Raw genomic sequence first — 22,771 nt, 5'->3', positions numbered from 1 at the left:
GCGACCCTTACTTGGCTGGTGTAGAGCGGCCTATTCCTAATGCTTGTGTCGGAACATCAGTCATCACAGTTGGTCGCACTGGTCTGGTCCTGTGTCACTTCCTTTGGGAAACTGGGTTTCGGCGTATGGACTAGTATAACTGTGGAGGCTGTGGATTATCCTCACGGGGTCCGTGGCTAACCGCTGGCTCCGGTGAGTCTCCATCATGATGACCGAGGGCTTAACGCAGATCCAGGTACTCCTCTACAACAGGGCTCTACTACATCCACAGGGGATCTGGTCAGAGCAGCGCCACACCAGGTACTGATAATCTTCGGCGTAACAGAAACCCCAGAGTGGATTATAGTCCTTCGTTCACTAAACAAACTGGATTCAAAAACAGACTTTTCACCACTTGTGTGAGTGACCTAACTAAGACGACACATTTGGGCTTCATCCTAGACATTCATGCGCCACAAAAAACCCGGACTGTCACCTTCACCTGCCCAGCTCCCTGGTACACAGACCAGCTCAGGGTTATGAAAAGGTCAAGCCATACCCTGGAGCGTGCCCACAAAAACATCTAGCTTGACGGTGCATAAATTGACCTTCCGGGAACATCAACATTCATATGCCAAAGCTCTTTAAAAAACGAGGTCTGTCTACTACTCAACAATTAACAACAAGCCAGGCAGTTCTAGAAAACTATACTCCACTGTAAACCATCTCAAACCACAATTACCCTCATATCACACATCTACTACAATAAACTGCAGCCATTTCCTTGACTATTTTACATCCAAAATTGACAATATCTGCTCATCTCTCACATCTCTACACATTTTCATTCTTGACATCCTGACAACACCCGCTACACAACATCTTACCCACAACGCAGCAGGAGGTTGAGAAGAATATCCATACTTTAAAACCATCCACTTGTTCCATAGATCACATTCGGTCAGTCCAACAGCACCGTCTGCTCTCGCCCAGGACATGGCTTAAGCCCATTGGGGACAAGGCTTTTGAAGCTGTAGTACAGTGCTTTTCAAATATTTTCTTTTAAACCCCCCTAGGAAGTAGAAAATATCCCCCCCCCCCCCTACATCGTGACTATAAATGGTATAATTTATCCATAAAATTGTTATAACTATACCTCTGCATAACATTGCAAGCTTTAACATTAAGGACAGAACACCGGCCTTTCCTCGTTTCCCACCATGGTTACAGGGAAGCCAAGTGCAACATACGCTTCATTATATTCTGGTACGGGAAAAAAAAATTGTTCAAACCGTAACCCCCAAGGGGGGCCCGCCCATTATATGAGAAGGACTGATGTAGTAACAGTTTGAATTCAACTGGGTATTTCAGAATTTCAGGAAAACCGGGAATTTGTACAAAGAAAAATTGTAGATTTGTTGTCCCAGTTAAAGAATGTTTTGAACGTGGAATGGTCCTAAATGGCTGAAATAAGTGGACTGTGAAAACTTGCTAGGAAGAAGTGATAATAGGGCTTTGGAAAACCTGGAATTCTTGGAATTCCTGGAATGATTTTGAACTTGGAAAATGGAAGTTTGATTGTCCAAGGTGGGATGAGTGTGTGGATGGTGCAACGGTTCGAATTGGTTGAGAAATCTGGGAATTGTGAAAGTTCAATGGGGAAAATGACCCGGAAAAGCGGGAATTCCAGGTAATGTGGGATATTTAAAAAAAATATTTCTGGGGAACTCACAATTCCTGGTCAAGCCGAACATTTTGATACTGGAACGGTTTCGCTTGGATGAAAATTGTGAGCTGTGGAGTGCGCCAAATTTTTGTGGCAGAATAGTAAATCGTATTGTGGTGTAGAATCTTCTGTGCGACTGCTTGGGCATTCCCACAATTATTTAGCAAGTGCAATATAATATATCATCTTTTTTTTGCAAGCACTATTTTGCATTTTATGTAGCACGTGTCAGTATGTGCAAACTGACACAGTTTCACACACGGTCGCAGGATCAGTGCTCGCTCTGCAAAGAGGCGACAGACGAGAATCCTCCGTTCTACGCGCAACATTTTTGACGGTTATAAATAAATATATTCGCTGTATCGTCTATTCAGCAATTTCCTCTTGTAATTTTTAGGGATATAACGATATCAAAATCTCACTTTACGATAACACGCTATTAGGGCCATGATACGATATTATTGTGGTGCAAGTCCAAAAAAAAAAAAAAAGACTTAATAATGCATAGTGTGTAAAATGAAGAGGCTGGAATGTTTAGGATCAACACACTTTTATATTTGAAATTAAACATAATGGTCAAATGTTCTAATTATATGTATTACTAAAAACAAGTATTTTAAAGTGCATAGAATTGTGCAGGATGATCTACTGTCTCAACTTCTACTTTCAAAGAAACAGTGTCCTCTGTAGTGGACATGTTTTTATCGGTTTTGAAAATGCACATCCTCAAAAAAGTTAACTCATCTTTTGGATCTTAGTAAATCAGCCCTATAGTGACTAAGGCTTATTTTTAAGTTTTCACCAAAATTATCCACATTATTCTACATACAAATTAGATGTCTTATTAAAAAATAAGTACTTCTAAACAAAATCCTTTACAATTTGCTCACTGTCAGTAAAATTTAGGACACCAAAAATTTGATCAAAGTAGTATCAATCTTATGCAGATTCCCGAGCCATTTTGAGAGACAATGAGCAAGCCAGCCACGTGACGTAGAAGTGTGAACCACAGATCCCTTCCCATCACCAACATTGCAAATGCTGAATTTGTGAGAGCCTACAATGATTATTTTGGGGAAAATGTATGATCCAGAACCTTATATTTTTGATCTTGAATATAAGGGGAAGGTGAGCAACAAGTTTTAGAAGATGTGTGCTAAACCAATCCAGCTTTGGTGAAACACTATACAGTAGCAGTATTGCTAATTTCTAAACAAGAAATACAATCTACGAACATAATAAAATGATCACTTGCTGTACAATGTTTGCTCTCGCTCTGATGACGACTGATTGGATGTTCATATCTTACTGTTTGGACATACGACTGATTTGCTGATATTGTCAAGAGTATCAAGCATTCACATCCTGGCGTCATCCAACCCCGACTCACAGACATTGCCAAAGACATTTGCAGCGGAATTTTCAAAATGGCAGTCTGAAATTGTGGCATTTTAGGATGTTTAGACAGTATTTTCACATACTTTGCGGATTGTAAATACAATTTGATATGTTTAAATGGATGCAACAAAACACAATTAAGCATATACTGTAAAGTCAACTTGTTTTTCTCTACTACTGGTACTTTAAAACTGTCCAGGGCCCTTTTTTTTACTGACCAACATCTGGGTGCTGTGGTTGTTTCTTTGGTTAATCTGTAATATAAAAACTACATTTACAAACATTTGTTACTCGAAGGCTTGGGCCAATAGTAGGGGTGTAACGGTACGTGTATTTGTATTGAACCGTTTTGGTACGGGGGGTTCGGAGGTGTACCGAACGAGTTTCCACACGGACATATTAAGTAGCGTACCGCACGTTGTGTAAACAATGCACACCGAGGCACAACACACGGCATGCTAGCAGCGACCGGGCTCGGACAACATGTAAAAGCCAGAGCTGGAAGACCCTCTTGCCTTGTTAAGATCTCTTGGGGAACACTTTGGCTGCGCGATACAACAATGGAGGACGGAGGTTTGCCGACATTGTTCAGCAGCTGCTTCTGACAACACGTCAAACATGCTAACCCATTTGAAGTGTCACCACCGCATTCAAGCAGCCTCTCCTCTGCGAGTCAGGCAGGGCTAAAGCAGATTTAAGACCATATTGCATTAAAAACTAGATTTTGACCCACTTCTATGGTGGTAGAACAATAAGCCCATATATCCTCTTACTGCCAAGTTAGCAAGGCTGGGGGGGGGAAGAAAAGTTAATCTGAGGCTGAGTTGATTTGAGAAGAAAAGTTTTGTCATTTTATTTAATCTGAGCAACAACTTGATGCAGTTTAATTTTGATTAACGTGGACCCCGATTTAAACAAGTTGAAAAACGTATCTGGGTGTTACCATTTAATGGTCAATTGTACGGAATATGTACTGTACTGTGCAATCTACTAATAAAAGTCTCAATCAATCAATCAAAAAAAGCACTTTATATGTAGAAAGGTTTTGTAAAGAAACCATTCTGAGCCTTATCTTTAGTTTTTATTTTATATATGTTGACCACGTTAACCCTGGTAATGGACCCTGTGTGTACGGTATATGTATGTTATGCCATTGTTTACAAATTTGGTAAATAAATAACCAAAAAATGTATATTTTGTTGTTTTCTTACTGTACTGAAAATGACCTGCTCATTTTCAGTACAGTACGTACGTACCTCTAAACTGAGGTACTTACCGAACCGAAATTTTTGTGTTTTGTTACACCCCTAGCCAATAGTCAATAAGTCAATTAATTGAATAATAAATGACAATGAAGATAACTTGCTGGCGTCAATAAATTGGTATGTCGGTGTGAGTTTTTCTTAGTCTCTCGCTTCAAACAGGCAGAAAAAGGATCTCACACTGTGCATCGCTCTCAGCACCTGAGCGTGTTGTTTTTGCAGCAGAATCAAATGAATGCAGTGAGCCCTCTTTTTAGTCATCTACAATCTTTGTCTTGGTGGGCGCAGAGCGGCACCGCTAGCTTACACCCACAGGATGCATGGACATTGCCTCCCCTACTTGCTAGTGAGAAGTTATGCAAGGTAAAATTAGGAGAGAAAATATGATTACAAAGCCGTGTCTGGTCGTGGCAATATTTCAGTTTCAAACCGGGAGAACAATTTGAACCCATTAACATGGACTTAAGGATGAGAATGCCGTGATGGCACCAAAAAAGCCAACAGTTTTTCCAACGTTATTTACATTTCAATTACAGTACAATGGTAAACAATAATACAGTACCGATAATAAGAAATGCAAGTTTATATCTGTTTTACTTACATTATATATTATGATTACACAAGTGCTTAACTTGGTCACAAAATACGACTGACAATAAAATTGATCATCTGCAATAATTTTTGGGACATGATATATGTTGAGCAAAATTGATCCTCTCAGGCTTAATCAGTATTTGTCATGTTTGTCATCTTGATGCATCTGTTAATAGATGTATTGGCACACCTCTAGCCCCGACAGAGGCAAAGTCTGATGCTCTTTTTAAACTTAATTGCTGACCCAAACATGCCATTAGCAGTGCTCAGTTTCAACGCCAAACACACTTCGCCACAACAACATATCTTTTCTAATACACCAATCCCAGTCACAGCAACCGAGGAGCATAATTCCAGACATTACAACACTTATTTTATTTTTTTATTGTTGCTGGTTTTGCTGGGATAATTATGACAATTTGTTGTGTATTTTAGTCAATATTGTTGAATTTGCCAGTTATTTTTTTTATTGAAGTATTGAAAGTATTGGTTAAATTGTAGACAATACCCATTCCTAATTGTGGCAATACATTCCAATGATCTTCTGTAGTATGTACTGCTTAGTTACACACATCCTAATGCTTGTGTTCCATAGGCTGCATTCCTACTTCCAATTCTGCAGAAGCTCATGGCTGACGGTGTCGCAGCCAGCAGTTTCAGTGAGATACAGGAGCCTGAGGCAATCATTGTTGCCCCCACCAGGGAGCTCATCAACCAGATTTACCTGGAGGCCAGGAAATTTGCTTACGGGTATTTTTAAATTTTCTTTCTTTCTGTGCAAATCGGCAACAAAACGATAAAGTTATACTTAAAGTGAACCTAGGTCCTGTTTTTAGTAAGCAGTACAGTTAAATTTTGTGTCCACACTTTTTCCTCCATTCCATTGGGATATCGACCTTAGTGGTACGGCAAGCGCAAGTAAAGATGTACACAATGCAAAAAGTGGATAGGTAGTCTTTTGTGTTAGGATTTGGATGGGAACATAAAACCCATTTTCTTTGAACCAACTGTCTTGTTTTGTATAGGACGAGACTGACTTGGTTTGTTTTTGTTTTCACTATCAATTTTATTCAATCCATTGGCAAGTGCTAATTAGAGCTGTAATGTGGCCACACTATTTAACATAGCTTACTTACCCAATGGTAAAAATGCTGGCAAGATCATCCTTCCCACTCAGTACTCGTCAGGCTTTTGGACTACATCGTTTTGTGAAAATTTGTGTTTTCAATAGTGCTGTCAATTAAATTTTTAATCAAATTAATCATACTTTTGCATTTTGATTAATCACAGTAAATTAATCGTGTGAATAATTTAAATTAACTTCAAAAAGATCCCTAATATTTCGACACACAATGCAATTTTATTGTCAGCATGTCAAATAGTAACATTTTAAAAATGTTTTACATGTATGCACAAAGCTTGCTAAGTTCTAAAGCCCCATCTGAGTGTAGTTTGAAGTGAAATTTTCCACCTAGCACAGCGATCAGAATTTCCTCATCTCTCCATTGATGTATGCGTTCACTTAATCACTGACTGTACAGCAACCTGCTGTGGTCAAAATAAGTTGTGTGATTAATCTGTGTTTATACACAAATAAGATAATGCTCTGTTAATGGAAAAAAAACGCACAGATGAAAAGAGGCCAAATATTTCCGACGATAATTGGTCCATCTGTAGGCTGCTCCTGAAAGAAAGCAGTCGCTGAAACCAGAATGTCACACAGCTCTGCCAGTAGCTGCTGTGATCCCTGCCACTCAGCCCTACCAGGAAATATATATTGGTCAAGAATTACCAGTGGCAAGTGCTACAGTACAATGAAAATAGGTAAAAAGGGTGCTTAATTTTAATAGTTGCACTCAAAATGATTCATCCCTCATTGTTAATTATATTATCGCAAATTCTATGAACTTGCCTTAGTTTCCAATAAACCACCAAAATAACTACATAAATAGCTCAACAAATTATTCCAAACTGTTTTTTTTTTTGTTGGCCATCTACAGTATCAAAAGTTTGTATGTATTGCAAACGGAGGAGGTTGAACCGTTTTTAGTGCAAATTCATCTGCGTTTTGTTAGTTCACACACGGAACGTGCACAAATTATTGAGGATTCGCTTTATTTTGGACTGCTAAAATGCTCTGATTAAATCTTTTTTTCTTTGTAGAACATGTGTGCGTCCAGTGGTGGTCTACGGTGGAGTGAACACTGGGTTTCAGATCAGAGAAATTTGTAAGGGATGCAACATACTATGTGGAACACCAGGAAGAATGTTGGATGTTATTGGAAGAGGAAAGGTAAGCCAGTTCAATTAATATTTTCTTTTATGTCCTTAAGTGATGGTCAAAAACCCTGCTACAAATTTTCAATCAAAATGGATGACAATGAAAATTACATTTTTAGTAATTTAAAGTAAAGTGGTACCTTGGTGTTCATACGCCATAGTTTTTGTAGGATGTTTTTTAACAGAAATGTTAGTCTTCTACACTCTTTGGCCTGCAGTTCAATTTGGATTTTTTTTTTGCCCACATGTGACCTGTATCGGATTTTATCATGTCAATGTGCAATCCCAAATGTATCAAATCCGATCCAGGCCCCTTACAGTATGTATGTACCGTATTTTCCGCACTATAAGCCGCCCCGGGTTATTAGCCGCACCTTCAATGAATGGCATATTTCAAAACTTTGTCCACCTATAAGCCGCCCCGGACTATAAGCCGCGCCTATGCTGCGCTAAAGGGAATGTCAAAAAAACAGTCAGATAGGTCAGTCAAACTTTAATAATATATTAAAAACCAGCGTTCTAACAACTCTGTCCCAAAATGTACGCAAATGTGCAATCACAAACATAGTAAAATTCAAAATAGTGCAGAGCAATAGCAACATAATGTTGCTCGAACGTTAATGTCACAACACACAAAATAAACATAGCACTCACTTTCTGAAGTTATTCTTCATTCGTAAATCCTTCGAATTCTTCGTCTTCGGTGTCCGAATTGAAAAGTTGGGCAAATGTGGGATCCAAAATGGCCGGTTCCGTCTCGCCGAAGTCATCGGAGTCAGTGTCGCTGTTGTCCAGCAGTTCTGTGAATCCTGCCTTCCGGAAAGCTCGGACCACAGTTGTGACCGAAATATCTGCCCAGGCATTTACGATCCACTGGCAAATGTTGGCGTATGTCGTCCGGCGCTGTCTGCCTGTCTTAGTGAAAGTGTGTTCGCCTTCGGTCATCCATTGTTCCCACGCCGTTCGCAGTCGTGATTTGAATGCCCTGTTGACACCAATATCCAGCGGTTGGAGTTCTTTGGTTAATCCACCCGGAATGACGGCGAGTGTTGTATTTGTGTGCTTCACTTGTTTTTTGACACCATCTGTGATGTGGGTGCGCATAGAGTCGTATATCAACATGGACGGAGCTGTGTGAAAAAAGCCACCCGGCCTCTTCGCGTAAACTTCCCTTAACCACTCGCTCATCTTTTCTTCATCCATCCATCCCTTCGAGTTAGCTTTTATGATGACGCCGGCTGGAAAGGTCTCTTTTGGCAAGGTCTTCCTTTTGAATATCACCATGGGTGGAAGTTTCAGGCCATTAGCATGGCAAGCTAGAACCACAGTGAAGGACGACTTCTCATTCCTTGTGGTGCGAATATTCACCGTACGTGCTCCCGTTGTATCCACAGTATCCACAGTGCGGTTCACAGGAATATCAGTTGCTGTGAAATAGTAATCCGTGTGAGGATGGAGAGATTGCGTCTTTTCATGAAACGGATCCTTGTCGCTTAGTAGGAGCCATTTTGTGGTCTTTACAGATGTAAACAGGAAATGAAACGTACGGTAATATCCGCGCGCTTTTTCTTCTTCTACGCGGGCGGGTGGTTGCTTACAGTAGAAGAAGAAGCGCTTCCTGTTCTATGGGGGCGGGTGCTTACCTTGGCGGTTGCTTGCGTAGAAGAAGCGCTTCCTGTTCTACCGGGAAAAAAGATGGTGGCTGTTTACCGAAGTTGCGAGATCGAAACTTTATGAAAATGAATCTTAATATTTATCCATATATAAAGCGCACCGGGTTAAAAGCCGCACTGTCAGCTTTTGAGTAAATTTGTGGTTTTTAGGTGCGGCTAATGGTGCGGAAAATACGGTAGATTTAAATCAGATATGTATGCGATGCAACTGTAGTCTGAGCTCTCCAGTTGCAGTCATCCGACCAGATTGTCGTCAGTGTCGGCAGGTGTCATAATTCTTCATCAAAATAGACGGTTGCAAAATAAATAGTTGACAAATGAGCAGAAAACGGGCAAATGTTTAAGGAACTATGTTACTATGTCATTATTGACACATGGAGGATCTCCACTGCTCTGTCTGCTTACGCCAATTGGGCCGAGGTAATGTATCCGTCATTTTCACCAAGTGATCATTTCCGCCTGGACGTGACTTGTTATTGATACGATACTGTTCAGACGCATTTATTTTTCAAACCGGCAGCAAAACGAAATCTAGGTGTTACTGTGGGGGACAGGCCCTGAATGGACTCATGTGAGAATGAGTAAGAGTTACCGGTGTGGCAGTATTGTGTCAAATATATACCTTTTTGTAAAATATACCGGTATTATAATTAATACCGGTTATTTTACGCAACCCTACTCCCACACGGCTCACCGTTTTCTCGGTACACACCCACTCTTTCCCTGGAACCTGGAAATTATCTTGCGCCGAAGGAACCAATGCACGCCGTACGGTCTCACCCTGTAAAGCCGTAGCATGGTGTGCACATTCAAACTGAGTTGCGGTGACTTGCTTAGCATTAACACTCCCCTTTTTTTCTTGGCCGTCATCGCTTTCCTGCGACGTGAAGCTAACAGTCAAAATAAAAGTTATGGTTGTTTACAGAGACAATCATCAAAAGCCAATCCCTGGCAGTGAAAAAAGCAGGGTTTCCCAAAATGTAGACAACCATGCACACAGAATGACTGAACATGCCAATAATTACATCCCAAAATTGGATGCAATGTTATTATATTCGGTCAAATACATGTCCTATAAATGTGTGCTGTACACTGTTCCTTGCAGTATTCCTTTTTCATTTTACACAATTACTCTGTCTGCGCTCCCTGTTTTTTTCACAATTTAGGGCAGGTGGTACAGGCTTAAATATACTTTTGCGCCACGTAGCTTGCATCCCTTCTGTAGGCGTCTTGATTTGTTAATAGCTCCTCCTCGGCAGCTGACGAGTGACTTTCAATTGCCCTCCAAAACACTAGAGGGCAATGTTTTACTGATTAAGAAACCACAACTCTTGTTAACTCGCTATTAGCTTCCTGTGTGTAGTAGTTGTAGTGAACAAAGTGGACTAATGCGACATCCATATTATTGAGCTAGAACTAATCATCTGAAACTGGTCCCTTTCATTGTCCATCTTGCTCAGAAACCAAAGAAGATGTATACGAAGGTAGGCTGTCCGATTCCTAAACGAATCAAGGCAAAGGATAAGTGGGAAGGGTAACCCGGAAATTATGCACTAATAGGCTGACCAATCACGGCTCTGCGTCACTGCTGACCCGAAGCTAGAATTTTTTGGGGAAAAAAGTTCGGTCGGAGCCTTCGAAGGGGAAGAAGCTAGCCGACGTCAGTCATGCAAGATGCATGACGCGAGAGAAGGGCTGGACAATCAATCGGATTTCGGTTGTGGCTTCTCAAGATCATGAAAATATAATAATCGGAAAACGATTAATATGCCGCGCAACATACATGCAAATTTCGGAACTTGTAATGGTGAAATGGACAAGGAGTGAATGAGTTGGGGGGGCGTCTACTAGAAGTTTGTAAACTCATCATGGTTGCTCTTTTTTTTTTATTCTACACAGAGCGCCTGTATGCCTAATCAACAATTACTGAATTCAATAAAAAAAGTAAGGCATTTGATTTCCGTGTTCACGTAACCACTGACAGTCACATAATTGGCCAATACAACGGCAGTATATCAGGAAAATAGATATAAATGTAAGTCAAATGCTGTCATTGTGAGAAGGAATATTTGTTTGGGAAAATGATTCTTATAACGCTAATTCATCCCCTTTTGTCAGGAAAATGCGGTCGTTAATATTCAAATCACGAAATGTAAATGGAGTATTGTTGGCGCTTTTTTAATGTTTTTTTTAATTTGATTTTATGAGCAGAAAAAGGAGCTTCCATTTGCTCCGCCGTAATCAGACTTTTATTTACAAGTTAGAATGCATTAAAAAAAACAAATCCGTCGTCATGTCTTTCATAATGATTGTAACAAATCGGCAAAATTCCACCAAAAAAGTGCAGTTCCACTTTAAAGTTTTTCTAGCGTAGTAAGGCTGCTCACAGGGACACTCATTAGGCTACGGAATTAGCAGCTGAATCGCTTTTAAGTTTGTAATGCACAAGACAATGCGATAGGACATGTGCGTTTTTGTCTTCTCATGGTAATTGTGAATGACAGGCAAAAAAAAAATTTAAATGCACGTTTTGCAAAAAAACTTTGAAATATTGGGCATGAAGGCATTGGAATTCCATTGCAAGTCAGAAAAAGGGCCATTACGGTGCCAATAATTATTTCCAAACAAATGATAGTTTACACTGGAAAGGCTTCTTGTGTTTTTAGTTAGGTTATACATTTTGTTTTCCAATGTGAAAAATCAGTGAATTAATTAATTTACAGTGATACCTCAACTTATGAGCAGATTGTGTTCCATGACCAAGGTCATGTCCACACAAACATGGATACTTTAAAATGCATACATTTCGGCCTTTTGTCCATACATAAACGCATACGTTTGTCCTTTAAAAACGCACACTTTTAAAAATGCTGGCAAGGGTGAAGAGATTTAATACTCTGTCCTCAGCGTGTGCGTGTGGACTGCTCATACGGAGTGTAATAGCTTGTCCTCGTCAGATGACGTCATGGTTGTGCGTTGTCATTTCCATAGAATTATGAACAACCCTGGTTTACTGGCTTTAAACACAGTTGGAGGACATATTTTATGTTTAAATGCTGCTACTTTCACTGTACGTTAGGGTTGTAACGATATGAAAATCTCACTGTGCGATATTATTGAGGTTTTTAGCCCATACTACGAATTTGTGGTATTGTCCAAAAAAAAAAAGATTTGTGAAAAATACCATAGTGTGTGAATTGAAGTGGCAGCAATGTTTAGGATAAACACACTTACTGTGCTTGAACTCAAACATAATGCTCAAATGTTCTAACAATATTTATTACTACAAACCTGTATTTTTAAGTGCAAATAATTGGGCTAAAGCATCCACTTTTTCAAGCAAAAATCTGACAATTTAGCTTTTAATGTAAATACCTCAAAAATATATGCTAAATTTTGCTGGCTTAAAATATATTTTCCGGGTGATGTTTTATCAAGGTGCTTCTCATATTTCCGTAGTGTACAGCATCCGTGCCTCTACCGTAAGCTTTCCCTCTACGGCGGTGCACCATGACCCGCTTTGTCGCCTTGGTAAAGCTCGAGAGGAAGGTAGCATACGCAGACCTCCACCAAAGAGGTTATGTCTTCGCCAGGGTTTGTCTGTTCGCAACATGACTCAAAAAGTTGGATGGCCTTTGAAAAACAATTCCTCTTATCTCCTCCAATCACACTTTCCCTCTAAACTTCCTCGTTTTCTCCCCTTAAATGCATTCCACGGACCCACTTTAATGTCTTGCGCTGCACAGAGGATTATGTGAGACGGAGTTTATTTTTAAACCATTCAATGCAAAATCGCCTGAAAAAACTTCTAAGTTTTCCTTTCAAACCGTTAGACGTCACAGCATTATTATGATTTTTAAACCGCAATACCGCGGTATCTACAATACCATGAAAGACGTTGAAGCTGCAACACTCGATTCATGCTGCGACGCTCACGACTGCACCGATGACAGCTATTTTGAATAAGATCCTTATTTTTCATTGTTTGAAGCTGCTTGCTGCAACTTGTGTGACTTGACTGACTTTGCAGCAGGGCTTGACTCTCCCGGTCAGCTGTTAACATGTAAAAAATAGTTATACGAACAATAAAGATTTCTTTCTCTGGTTTGGTCGTCTGCTTCTCCTCCTCCATACTAACTTTATTTTTGGTGGTTGGAGGGCAGGGTGTCCATCTCTAAGCCGCTCAAATGTGCACGTCAACTGTGAAATCAAAAAAAAATTTTTGTCGCAATGAAGCAGGTATATGTAACAATATAATAATTCGTACACATTACTATATTCATTAATATTCTAACGAGAAACGAAAATGCTTTTAACTCAAGGTGTGCCCACAATTTAAAGCATAACACAAAGCCAAAAGACAGTTTGTATCTCAAATTACTGGTAAGTTAAAGTTGAGGTACCACTGTACTTAACACTCAATCCAGGTCCACGATTTTCCTTCAGGTCTTTGTACTTTTTGTCGGTAAGTATGTAAAATGTTTCTTAAATTTTATTCATTGTGTGGGCTTTAAAAGTCTTAAATTTAATTTGTTGAAATCTGCAGAGACCCTAAAGAATGTGTTGCATATTGGTTTCAGATAGGCCTGAGCAAGCTGCGGTATCTGGTACTGGATGAGGCTGACAGGATGTTGGACATGGGCTTTGAGCCTGACATGCGCCGGTTGGTTGGTTCGCCTGGGATGCCACCTAAAGAAAACCGCCAAACTTTGCTCTTCAGTGCAACTTTCCCTGAAGACATCCAGAGGTCTGTTTCCGAACTATATTATGACATAAATGTATGAGAATGGAGCAAGGGTGTTATATCCAACCATTCATAGATCTATCTACCACATCCACTGTCAGTTTTGTTTGGATCAAAATACTTTTTGTAAAAATAATTGCTGTCAATGCAATAACGAGTTAATTATCATTTCCTTTCACGGTGCAGGTTTTTTTGATGCGCGATTAACATCTGTCTGAAACTTGGTTAATTCCATAGCGTGGGAAAATGTAGCTTTGTTCAGTTACTGTTGAGCCACAAGTACAAGTGGGGGGGGAATTAACAGAATTGGACAAAGAAAACGGTACATCATCGAAAGCCCAGGTCCAAAGCCATGTCAAGTCGTTCTCCCGATAAGACAAGATCATTTTCATCGCCGTGAGCCCTCATCATTGGAGCAAATGCCTGCTGCAGCATTTGCATAGAGGTGGAACTTCACTTCCATGTTTAGGGGGGATTTTCTGGCAGGCTGAAATAGAGTATATAATATTTTGTAACATGTTCTTTTTGATAGTCCTTAATATATTACACTTAATATATTGGTTAAGACACTGTCATGCAGCAATATGAATACCATTAACTTGTATAACTAGAATGTACAGAATATCAGAAGCAGTTATTCAGGTAGAAATATCACAAATTACCAAACCTCTTTGACAATCAAACCATGATCGAAACCACTTTTCAACATACCAACATTTTGTGTTGCGAAAGAGACAAACGGTAGAAAATGGATGCATGGATTTTCAAACGGTAATTAAGTTAAAAACAACCAAAAGGAAAAAACATGAACGTGCAAGGGATAAAATACAAAAAATAATAAGCATCATTATACATTGTTATATTTTCTTTTTGATGGAAATTGTCTTTACACTGCAATGTATTTTAGCATGTGGGAAGTTTTCATGACCTTTGTGTTTTTCTTTGTCATCAGCAAACACTGATGTGAAGCTAGATTTATTTTTTGGATGTGCGTGTAAAGGTCTGTGGTCACCTGATTACCTCTCCACGCAGGAGAGGTAGGCAGAGCAGAAAAGAGACGGCAGATCAACTGATTTAAAAGGGGGGTCTATTTAAAGGCCAGAGTATACAAATGAGTTTTAAGATGGGACTTAAATGCTTCTACTGAGGTAGCATCTCTAACTGTTACCTTAGGTAGGCCATTCCAGAGTACTGGAGCCCAAATAGAAAACGCTTTATAGCCCACAGATTTTTGGGGGGCCCCTGGTAATCACTAGTATGCCGGAGTTCTTAGAACGCAGATTTCTTGCCGGGACATATGGTACAATACAATAAGCAAGATAGGATGGAGCTAGACCGTTTAGTATTTTATACGTAAGTAGGAAAACCTTAAAGTCGCATCTTAAGTGGACAGGAAGCCAGTTCAGGTGAGCCTGTATACCGTATTTCCTTGAATTGCCGCCGGGTATATAGTATGCGCCTGCCTAGAATTACCGCCGGGTCAAACTCGTTTCGCAAAATAATTAGCGCATGCTTAGCATTACCGCTGGGTTAGAATTACCGCAGTGTCAAACTCGTTTCGCAAAATATTATTTTTATTAGCGCATGTCTAGAATTACCTCCGGGTCAAACTCGTTTCGCAAAATAATTAGCATATGCCTAGAATTTCCGCCGGGTCACACTCGTCACGTCACGAGTGACACTTCACCTGTCATCATTTTCAAAATAGAGGAGGCTGATTTCAGTAATTTAAAATCGCATAAAGGGAAGAAGATTAAGAGCTATTCAGTAGGATTTAAGGTCCAAGCTATTGAATGTGCTAAAAAGAACAGTAAGCAGCTATGTTTTATTAATATACCGTAGCTGCGTGTGTCAAATATGAGTCATTAAATGACTCCCGCCTCCTGGTGGTAGAGGGCGCTAGTGATCCTTCTTGTGACTACTCGACTGCAGAAGTGACAACAAGCAGCAACAGTTAGCAGCGATCGTTTATTTTTTCCTCTTGCTTGCACTTTTAACATGGAGGATTACATATCTAAAATAAAACAGTTTTCTAAACTGGACTTTCAATCGAAGCAGGAGGTAATAAAGGAAGATCTTCATCGAGACAGAGAGACTTTTAAAACTGAAGAAAGATAAGGAAGACTTCTATAAAAAAGTTATTGATGCTTTTGTTCAGAAGGAGCTGCGCATGGACTTCATTTATAAGTAAAGGTAAGACCATAACGTTTTTTTTTATTAAATGTGCACTCAAATTTATAAGTGCAGGCCTAAATTTACCGCATGTCTTTGGTAAGCGCCGGAGTGAAAAGAGGTTTTAAAATAATTAGCGCATGCTTGCATTTACTGCATGCCTTTGGTAAGCGCCGGAGTGAGAAGAGGTTTTAAATTAATTACCGCCCCGGTGCTAATTCAAGGAAATACGGTGAGCGTAATATGATCAAACTTTCTTGTTCTTGTCAAAAGTCTAGCAGCTGCATTTTGTCCCAACTTTTATTTTTTAATGCCAGACATAGGGAGACCCAAAAATAATCGAGTCGAGACGTAACGAACGCATGAATAATGATCTCAGCGTCGGTGGTGGACACAATGGAACAAATTTTAGCGATATTACGTACATGAAAGAAGACTGTTTTATTAACACTCTTAATGTGTCACTCAAATGAGAGATTTGGGTCGAAGATAACACTGAGATTCTTTACCGAGTTACTTTGTGCAATTGTTTTGTTGTCAAATGGTGGTATTATTAAATAGGTGCCGGTGTCTAGCAGGACCGATAATCAATATTTCTGTTTTCTTTGCGTTGAGTTGCAAAAAGTTAGTGGACATCCATTGTTTAGTTTCATTTAGACACGCCTCCAGGTGACTACAATCAGCTGCAATCGCTTTCTCTTAAGGTATTCATGTGTGAATTCCACAAGCGTCTGTACATGTAGAAGAATGAGAAACACGGGCATGTCTGGTTGACTCGCCTTCATATTTCCAGCGGTTAGCTTCGAGTTATGATACCGCTTTATTATGAAGCTGGATGTGGCGTGTTCTTTCTGACGTCACTTCCTGTGTGGATGTGTTCTTTCTAGCATCACTTCCTCTCCGTTCTCACTTTGTAAACGATCAATGAGTCCATACAAAGCTAAGTGCCGGAGATTCAAGAATTACACAGCTGACTTACCCGTGTAAAAATTTGTCCGAGGAGGGGGACCTTAAACGATGGTTTAGTGTGGCTGAAACGGGGCTTAGGCTAAATACTTATTTGTTTAAGGGGTTAAACGACTTAGTGTAGACATGGCCTAAGCAGAGGGAGTGGGGGGTGGCCTGCGAACACAACGTAAGTACAGACGGATAAGGAAAGCTGATACTGTATTGTGTCCCTTTTTAGGCAGTTTTCTTTGCTCCTGCGGGTAATTTTGTTAACTTGTAATATATTAATTTCGTGAGTATAAAGTATTTTCTCAACTTCAAAAAATGACTTGATGGGGGATGACATTTATTTTAGGGGGTCTCCGCCCTCTCAAGTTTTTTCCTACATTTAAAACACACCCTTGTTCTTGTGCCCATTGTGTCAGCCATGTTGTAGTTTTTAGTGCTTCCATATGGAGTCCACTGACAGATATAAGTTTAAACTAAATGCTACTTTGTAGAAATGGCAACAGCTGGGCAGGTTAACTGTTGGCCTACTTCTGAGAATGTTAGCATGCTAACATTTCTGCTACCTTCTCTTATATTGGCATGTTAACATTTTATGCTAGCTTTTTTTGCTACTTTCTATGCTTACACCAAGAAATAGTGCATTTTAGTATTTCTTCTAACCCAGTCTTGTGCTAGCATTATAACATTAGCATGCTAACTTTTCTGCTATTTTTACAGTTTTTCTCTAATTCCAGTCCTACACCTTACAGTCGTATAACTTGGTATGTGACACATGCTACCTGTTAGGGGGTGCATGTGTGAGCCAGTCTTCCCCACAACCTCAGGCTTCAATGGCAGACTCGTGCAAATCTCTTCGGGAAAACTTTACCATACACGGAGATATCCGCTTGTGTCACCAATTGAAAAAATGTCACAAATGGTGCAAATTCCAAATGGCTTGTTTGGAGGAAGTATGTAGGAAGGCAAGATTGTTTTTTTGCAAATATCTATGAATTTCCTCCATGGTTTGATTTAAATATTTTCTGGACTTATGCAGATCCCAAATACAATGGTACCAATATGTAAAAGTTGGATTTGCTTAATAAGTTTCCTTTAATATGTACACTATACTATTTTTGATAACACAAGGATAAAAATATTTACCCAAAATGTATTGACATATTTTTTTATTGAATGATTGTACTTATGTCAGACTCCTTAAATGCACATATTACATTTCCAAATTCCTTGGGTTCATACACATGCGCTGATGCAGGAGCTGCAGGAATTCCAATAGGGAGCACTTCTTGCACTGGACTGAAAAGTGTCTCCAGACTACTTGGCATGATGGGTAGCCGTTTGTCTTGCTGGTGGGACTCCAGGAAGACCAGCCAACAAGCGTGTTGTGCAGATGTCCATACCTGTCACTATTTGATTACAGAGGTGTTCCCCTACATGTACGTCAAAGACATTGCAGAAAAGAATTGAGGCGATTGGCTGTAGCAGTCCTGGAAAAGATTAATTATGGCCACAGAGGTGGTTGGCGTGGTAAAGGAACTCTGTACGCATACACAATGGAAGTGGCGTAGGTGGGAGACGTTTCAAAAGGCTTTGAGATGAGCTGCGGCTGTGAAAGCGCTTGATTTATTCTGCCGTAGAGCCTGCCTTTCAAATGTCAGTATTGCCCTCATTTATTCGTAGCAGCAAATGTGATGGAGATTAAAATTGTATTTATTATGCAGCCATAATTATTGTATCTGGATACTTTTACTGATACTTTTGAAAACTATCTGCGACAATGCATTCCCAGTTTCAATATTTATTTTGTATCTTATTGGTAACAGGTTAGCTGCTGATTTCCTTAAGTTGGACTATTTGTTCTTGGCTGTTGGTGTGGTGGGAGGAGCCTGTAGCGATGTGGAGCAGACGTTTCTCCAAGTCACTAAGTTCGCCAAGAGGGAGCAACTTCTCGATCTTCTCAAGACCACTGGTAAAACAAAATATTACATTTAGAATTTGTCACAATCTTGTGAGTTGTTGATATTTGCAGGAAAGGAGCGCACAATGGTGTTTGTGGAGACCAAGAGGCAAGCTGATTTCATTGCCACTTTCTTATGCCAAGAGAAGGTTCCAACGACCAGTATCCATGGGTAAACATTGCTTTGTGGGGTTAGTAATTCTTCCCAATTCCAGGGCAACTTGTAATGTGTTGTGTGATAGTGACCGGGAGCAGCGGGAACGAGAGCAAGCCTTGGCAGACTTCAAGACGGGCAAATGCCCGGTACTTGTAGCAACTTCGGTCGCTGCCCGGGGCCTAGACATTCCAGATGTGCAGCACGTGGTTAATTTTGATCTCCCCAACAACATAGATGAATATGTTCACCGAATCGGCAGAACTGGCCGCTGTGGTAATATTGGCAGGGCAGTGTCTTTCTACGATTCAGATGGTGATGGTCAGCTGGCTCCTTCCTTGGTCAAAATCTTGTCCAAGGTTAGAACATTACCTGGCATGCACCCATGTAACTACAGGTGGTCCATGGTTTACGATGTTCCGTGGTTATAAACACGCTCCAGAAAATAATTTATAAAACATTTCACTGTACTCTAGGACTGGAAAATACTTTGTTGTACATGTTTTCGTTTCACTCCAATCAGCACAAAGCTAATGTGTTGAAACACTAGTTTATTGGCAGTGTAAAATGTCATAATGTTGCAAAGCATGACAACTAATGGGTTATATAAGGGTTATATAATTCAACTAATTGAATTTGAACAGTAGCATCCGCACACCACAAGGTTGACGACAAAACTTAAAGGGAAACTGTAGTTTTGTTTTGTTTTTATACATTTGCCTGTCCACAATCCTTATGAGAGACAAGAACACGTCTTTATTGGCGGATGGGGTGGGGGGTTAAAGATTATTAAAAAAAGATGCAGCTAATGGGAGTCACTATTGTAGCCTTCAAAGCCCTCTAAAACAACTTCAAAACTTTCCGTTTTGTATACACGCAATAATGTAATGTAGCAACAGACGCGTTCATAATATGTAATGTATGCAATATTTACCGTATTTTGGTCATTTTTTATCAATGCCGGAACTTCTTTCCTCAACACATTCATTTATGTTTTTATAGCAGTGCACTTCCGGTAACGAATAAGTATTTTTACTTCTGGAAACAAAGGCTTGTGTGTGTTCTAATCATGGCAGATTTGATAACGGAAGATGAAGACGATTATTTTAGGACAAATGATTAACAACAACCTTATGTTTTTTAACTTAACTATACGGAGGATTAACTGCCGCTTATAGAAGCGAGCGCAAAGAAGAGGGTGAAACGTTGGAGCAGACAATAGCAGCGAGTGAGGTTGGCATGACTTGGTCACCGTGTAATTGTGGGGCTTTAAGCCAAGCAATGCCACAAATAATGGAGTGCTTACGTCCCCGACCAGCTTGACCAAGCAACTGTCCATCGAGCAAGTCAGTATAATATTGATCATGATACATGTAGCACATCACTGTACAACTACAGTACACATGCTGTCGAGCTAGCTGTGTACAAACAAAACATGAAATGTGGGCTAATACTTTACAGGTACTGTAATATGATCATGTTTTTTTCAGTCAGTATAGATTGTTCTATCGCATTGTGTGTTACAAACCAAAAAGCCCTTCAGCTGTTGACGCAGTTGCTAGCTTACCTCTTGCCGTAGCTAGTTTACGACTGATTCCGTCGCGTGCCGTTCTGTTACTATGATAGAAAGAGTTCCTCTTACAATAAAAATGTTGCTCCATGTTGGTTATTACACAGGGTACGGAACGTAAATAAAATATTTTTGGGGGTTTTCAGATGCATTTTCAAAGTAATTTAGAGGCAGACTGGATTGCTCCCATTGCCAATTACTACGAATTAGAATGCAATTTAAAAAAAACTTTTGTCTTTGTGTTGCTGATAAGGGTTGTGAACGATAGGCACGTTTCCAAAAAAAAAGTGCAGCTCCCTTATAACAATTGAAGTCCTCCGAAAAATAGCTCATGACAAAAAAAAAAAAAAGATTAACTCCTCGTTGAGTCATTGAGTTTTTAACTGTGAAAGTTAATTTAAATTATATTGTAATTTGTTGTGTATTTCAACATGGAAAAAAGTTACCATGGAAAAGTCAATGCTACTTTTCTGGTGTGTAGACTGGCTACCTCGTTCAAGTTTAGTGTTGAGCGCAAAAAAAAGCTGATTAAGTTTTCTGAACACTCTTCAGAACACTCTGTACACTTAATTGTAAGTTACAATGAACACTTTCAATGTATGTATATATTCTAATCCCATTCATTTTGTCCAGCATTATGAGCATTATGTCTGAAGTTTACGTGTACACATTTCAAATCAGTTAATTCAATCCAAGTCAAAGTGCACACAATTTGCCACTAAAATCGCACTCTCTTCAAAATCTTTCAGAAAATTATGTATCGAATCATATTGTTGGCCGAATATATTATTATTATTCTGTGCAAAAGGTCATAAATTGTGGGATTAGTGTATCGCTGCAGCCCTATTTGCAAGCATATCAGCAAACTCAACTCTACTCTCTGCACGCAGCCGTCCTCGTTCTCGGCTGGACGGAATTTACAAAACTTTATACATAGCTGTCAGGTCGGTACAATAGACCACATACTTTTCTTTTTCTTCAAGTGTTTCATTTAATTGTATTTAGAGTTTTTCTGTACTCTACCTTGTACTTTATGTACAATGTCAGTGATAGTGTTGGTATAAGATCTGACTTAAACTCAAATCAAATCAGAGGCAAAGAAAGGAACTTGTTCGTAACCCAAGGACCACCTGCACTTGAATCACCTACTTGAAGATGGTGTTTGGATTGTTTGCTTGTTTGGTTTGACAGGCCCAACAAGAAGTGCCTTCATGGCTAGAGGAGTCTGCATTCAGTGGTTCTACAACCAGCTTCCATCAACCTGGCAAGAACTTTGCCTCCTTAGACTCAAGGAAGGTTGTCTTTTTTTCTGCTTGCACTTTTTCAAAGATAATAAGCGGTAGAAGATGGATGGAATTTCAACTTTCTCACGCTTTTCTCTCGACTGTCCTCAGACTCATCAGGGAAGTTTTGGGACAAGCCAGCCACCAGCTCAGGTTGCACCTAATGATGAAGATGACTGGGAGTAGAAGCACTTCATTTTGTGACTTGAATGCTTATTCACTGCAGTTTAGTTTGGAATGTGGTGAATAAGGTTAGCTCAGACCAGACCAAGTTTGTCTGTAAAAATGTTAAAGGGTAGAGACATTTGTGTTGCACAGTGTATTGTCTACAGGATTTGGAAAGCGCATTTATTTTTTAAAGATAGCGTTACTAAACATTAAAGCTTAAACCATGGCAATGTGGGGAAATTGCAGAACTTAGAGTGCTCTTATTTTGTTTTCTACTGCAATTATCAATAAATTTGTTAAAAGCATGCCAAGTGAATTAAGTCAAGTTAATTTTATTAACCTAACCTGGCTTACTTGAGGTTCCCCTGTCCATATTCAATATGCAAAGTCATTAAAACCTAAAATAAAGTGTTCCAGTTTTTTAAATATTGTGAAGAAGTTAAATATTGGATAGTCATGGTGTCACCTTTAGAATCGTAATACCATTTTATTACAATGTCATGAAACAAATACTGAATCTAAGTCATAGATGTAGGTCAGTGCTTCTGGAAGCAAGAAGGCCCACCACGATGGAGGTCAAATTAGAGAATTAAATAAACATCTTAACACAAGTCTTGTTAATTAAAACAGTAAATTTTCAATTGAATATATTCAACTTTTTAATCATATGATTTAAATATTTCATGTTTTGATTTTTTCATGACTTACCGAGTAAGTATTTCTCAGTTTATCTAATTCATGTGTCAGCACTGCCTACTAACTTCAGTGGCTGAATTTGACTAAACTCATGAAGCTGCCACACAGATTCATGCAATAAATTGTGAAATATTAAATCAAACAAGAAATTAACTTGG

The 22,771-nt window shown here is 39.5% G+C and overlaps 1 protein-coding gene across 1 annotated transcript in view; it reads left to right on the top strand.

Moving 5' to 3' along the window:
• Nucleotides 1–22,354, top strand: part of ddx4 (DEAD (Asp-Glu-Ala-Asp) box polypeptide 4) — a 45,149-nt gene extending 22,795 nt beyond the window's left edge. The window contains exons 15-22 of the mRNA XM_061977379.2: nt 5,555–5,709; nt 7,123–7,252; nt 13,493–13,659; nt 18,609–18,754; nt 18,815–18,914; nt 18,985–19,255; nt 21,658–21,762; nt 21,861–22,354. Of these exons, the coding sequence (XP_061833363.1) occupies nt 5,555–5,709; nt 7,123–7,252; nt 13,493–13,659; nt 18,609–18,754; nt 18,815–18,914; nt 18,985–19,255; nt 21,658–21,762; nt 21,861–21,935 (1,149 nt within the window). The 3' untranslated portion in view covers nt 21,936–22,354. The remainder of the gene's footprint in view (nt 1–5,554; nt 5,710–7,122; nt 7,253–13,492; nt 13,660–18,608; nt 18,755–18,814; nt 18,915–18,984; nt 19,256–21,657; nt 21,763–21,860) is intronic.
• The last annotated feature ends 417 nt before the right edge of the window (nt 22,355–22,771 follow it).

Source organism: Nerophis lumbriciformis, linkage group LG01 (genome assembly GCF_033978685.3).
Source record: "Nerophis lumbriciformis linkage group LG01, RoL_Nlum_v2.1, whole genome shotgun sequence".
Taxonomy (NCBI): Eukaryota; Metazoa; Chordata; class Actinopteri; order Syngnathiformes; family Syngnathidae; genus Nerophis; species Nerophis lumbriciformis.
The sequence above is the reverse complement of the archived record's forward strand: the minus strand, read 5'-3'. Positions and strand labels throughout refer to the sequence as shown.